This window comes from Austrofundulus limnaeus, unplaced genomic scaffold (genome assembly GCF_001266775.1).
Source record: "Austrofundulus limnaeus strain Quisiro unplaced genomic scaffold, Austrofundulus_limnaeus-1.0 Scaffold673, whole genome shotgun sequence".
Lineage (NCBI taxonomy): Eukaryota > Metazoa > Chordata > Actinopteri > Cyprinodontiformes > Rivulidae > Austrofundulus > Austrofundulus limnaeus.
This window is the reverse complement of record NW_013953075.1, coordinates 19,380-22,736: the sequence shown is the minus strand read 5'-3', so window position 1 is coordinate 22,736 and position 3,357 is coordinate 19,380. Positions and strand designations below refer to the sequence as shown.

Here is a 3,357-nt window from a genome sequence, read left to right as displayed (position 1 = left end):
TCGCACATTAATATCAGTTTGTTATGCAGGACTGCTTTATTTCTTTTTTTTTCACATCATGTTGCCTGCTTGGATCTGTTACTATCTCGCTCGGAGGCACGAAGTAGTGTTAGAGGTAAGATCGCTTCAGCCGCTTTTTACGACGTGGTTTCATTTCCGGACTCTGGGATTTTGTTAATGAGGCCGATATTTCAGTTAAAATACATAAGTAAAAATATTTATCCTAGTACTACCCCCCAACTTTGTGCATGATTTTATGGATTAAATTTTACGCATTATACTTGAATAAATATGGTAGTTTCAAAACCTTCGAAGTATGTCTGCACCTGTCCACGGGTGTTCATGAACAAACCGCTGCAGCTCTCAGGTTTAGTTCTCCAGATGTTCACCAGGATTCAGATCAGGGCTCAGTGGGCCACTACAGAACAGTCCAATGTTTGGTTCCGAGTCCTTCTAGGATGTTTTCAGGTCATTATTTTGTTAGAAGAGCTGCAACTGAGACCAAACTGTATGGYGTTTAAACCATGACAATACGATAGCGAAAGAAAACGAGAACTCATGCGAGAGACAACGACATCGCGCGTGCGCAAATATAAATACTGTGCGTGCTTTGAAATATCCGCGCGAGAGGAGATTTAAAGGCACACACGGGATTTAAATTTGCGTGCGCGAGATCTCGTTTTTTCTCGCGAGAGTTCTGGCAGTATTTTGCCACCATAAAACATCTGTAGCATCCGTTCGCGGAACTCAATCCCCTCTCGCGCGGATATTTAAAGGCGCGTAAACGATTTCAATTTGCGCACGCAAAATCTAATTTTTTCTAGCGAGAGTTCTGGCAGTATTTTGCCACCATAAAACATCTGTAGCATCCGCTCGCGGAAGTCAATCCCCTCTCGCGCGGGTATTTAAATGCGCGCGCACAATTTAAATTTGCGTGCGCAAGATCTCGGTTTTTCTCGCGAGAGTTCTGGCAGTATTTTGCCACCATAAAACCCCTGTGGCATCCGCTCGCGGAACTCAATCCCCTCTCACGTGGATATTTAAAGGTGCGCACACGATTTCAATTTGCGTGCGAGAAATCTCGTTTTTTTCTAGCGAGATTTCTGGCAGTATTTTGCCACCATAAAACATCTGTAGCATCCGTTCGTGGAACTCAATCCCCTCTCACGCGGATATTTAAAGGTGCGCACACGATTTAAAGTTGTGTGCGAGATCTCATTTTTTCTAGCGAGAGTTCTGGCAGTATTTKGCCACCAGAAAACTTTCAGTCAGAGCAGCGCAATTCACTCCAGAAAGCCTTGATAGTCTTGAGATCCCCTGCACATATTAGACGCCTGATAGGACTCGTCTCATCTATCCAAAGGGACATTCTCAAATATAAATGTAGTTTTTTTTTCTGATTTAGTTTTCTCCCCAATCATTTTCCAATGACTAATGACGCAAACCACCACTGATGAACCTCTAATCTCTTTGGAAGCTGTTCTGGAGTCTTTGGTTTTCATTTGTGTTTTCTGTCTCTTTAATTTGTCGTCTATGTTTCTCATGTGGACACGTCCACAGAGGTCGTCTCCAGTCCTGTGGACATTAAACTTGTATACAAAACGTGCAGCAGTGATCACAGGAACGACGGGCTTTAGAGTTACCATCCTTTGCAGTCGAGACCAGATTATTGTTTTATGTGAAGAATTCTGTTGAACCAAAATTCMGAAGCAGTGTCAGATTTTCGTTTTTCTTATTTTTATCAAGTTGTTTCAATGTTTGTTGTTTTTCACGAARGAATACAAACACATGTATCTGCATCAATGACAGTTATATCCAAGTTTTTTTTCCTCGAGGTATTAAGTATTAAAAAGTCACACCAGACACTATGATATGGTTTGTTTTTGAGTGTGAGCTCAATATTTAAAATCCTCCTAAATTAATTGATTATTATTATTATTATTATTATTTGTATTCAAAAAGCAACAGGATGCATCATCGTTTCAGGTTTGGCAAACTTGTAATAAAAAGTGAGTTTTCAAATTTGGAAAAATATCTATGAGTGCTACCCTGTTAGCCTGACGCTACGAAAAGTGTGTCGACTCTTTGTTTTTAAGATAATTTCTTTAAAAATAGCTTAATAAGGATATAGTTTTCTCTGTTTTAAATGATCGCTATGAATTTATCAAATTTAAATAGCTCACCCCGCCCCTCTCTGGTGTTCGGTGAAACAGTATAATCGTGTCAGTGTGCACCTCGTCCACAAAAAATTAAAGCTTCAGGAGTTTGAAATCTTAGTAGCTAAAAAAAGTACCTTCATAAAATGTACAAACTAGTACATGTAATACCTAATTTCAGTCAGAAAAGTGGGAAGACGGGAGCTCTAGGTTCTGCTGCTACAGAAACACGGAGGACAGACGAGACGATGGCCTCAGCAGCGTTGTAGCAGCGCAGTCAGGACGATGACAGCTGTGCAAAAATGACATTCTGACGTCYCCCAGAGCTCCTAGTTGTGAGGATGTGAGAACGAAGGTGAGGATGAGGAGGGCTGCTGGTTGGGCTGCAGGCTGTGGGAGCGCGAGGGTCGCTGGGGTCTCTGCTGGGGGCTGGCGGCCCCTGGATCAGGCGGATCCAAACCCGGGCTKCCCTCGGTGACCTCTGTGTCCAGCTGGGCCGGACATTCAAAGTGGACGCAGTGGAACACCTGCAGGTTTAATTTAACACCACACAGACCTTTACTTCTGTTACACTGTTTATATAAGATCTTCAAAAAGAAAAATACCAGGTTTGACCTCGTTAGCTGTGTTGTGAGTCCCAACGATACGGATGAAGGAAGCTGGCTGATTCTCAAACTTCAGGGTCTGCCATGACCTGTAACAAATACACAGTTTATATAAACTAACAGATTGCATCTTCTGTTTATAAGATTTAAATCAACATGTTTGTCTCCTCAGCTACTGAAGTTCTTCCAAAACAACCTGCTCTGAATGATGTGGGTCAGTCTGAACCACACACCACTAATATCCTGATTTTAATGATGTAACGTTTATTCTGAGTAGGGCTGTGTATTGGCAAGAATGTGGCGATACAATACATATCATAACAGAGGGGTCACAATACAATATATCCCGATATATTGCGATACTGTAAGCAAGGCAGTATATTGTCTGAACCACACACCACTAATATCCTGATTTTAATGATGTAACGTTTATTCTGAGTAGGGCTGTGTATTGGCAAGAATTTGGCGATACGATACATATCATGACAGAGGGGTCACGATACGATATATCCCGATATATTGCGATACTGTAAGTAGGGATGTCCCGATAGCACTTTTTCACTTCCGATACGATACCGATATTACAACTTTGAGAA

The 3,357-nt window shown here is 41.7% G+C and overlaps 1 protein-coding gene across 1 annotated transcript in view; it reads right to left on the bottom strand.

Annotated features, from left to right (window-relative positions):
- Positions 1–1,194: 1,194 nt before the first annotated feature.
- Positions 1,195–3,357, bottom strand: part of btbd9 (BTB (POZ) domain containing 9) — a gene marked incomplete in the record, with an annotated part of 17,892 nt that continues 15,729 nt past the window's right edge. The window contains 2 exon segments of the mRNA XM_014027691.1: positions 1,195–2,683; positions 2,772–2,850. Of these exon segments, the coding sequence (XP_013883145.1) occupies positions 2,486–2,683; positions 2,772–2,850 (277 nt within the window).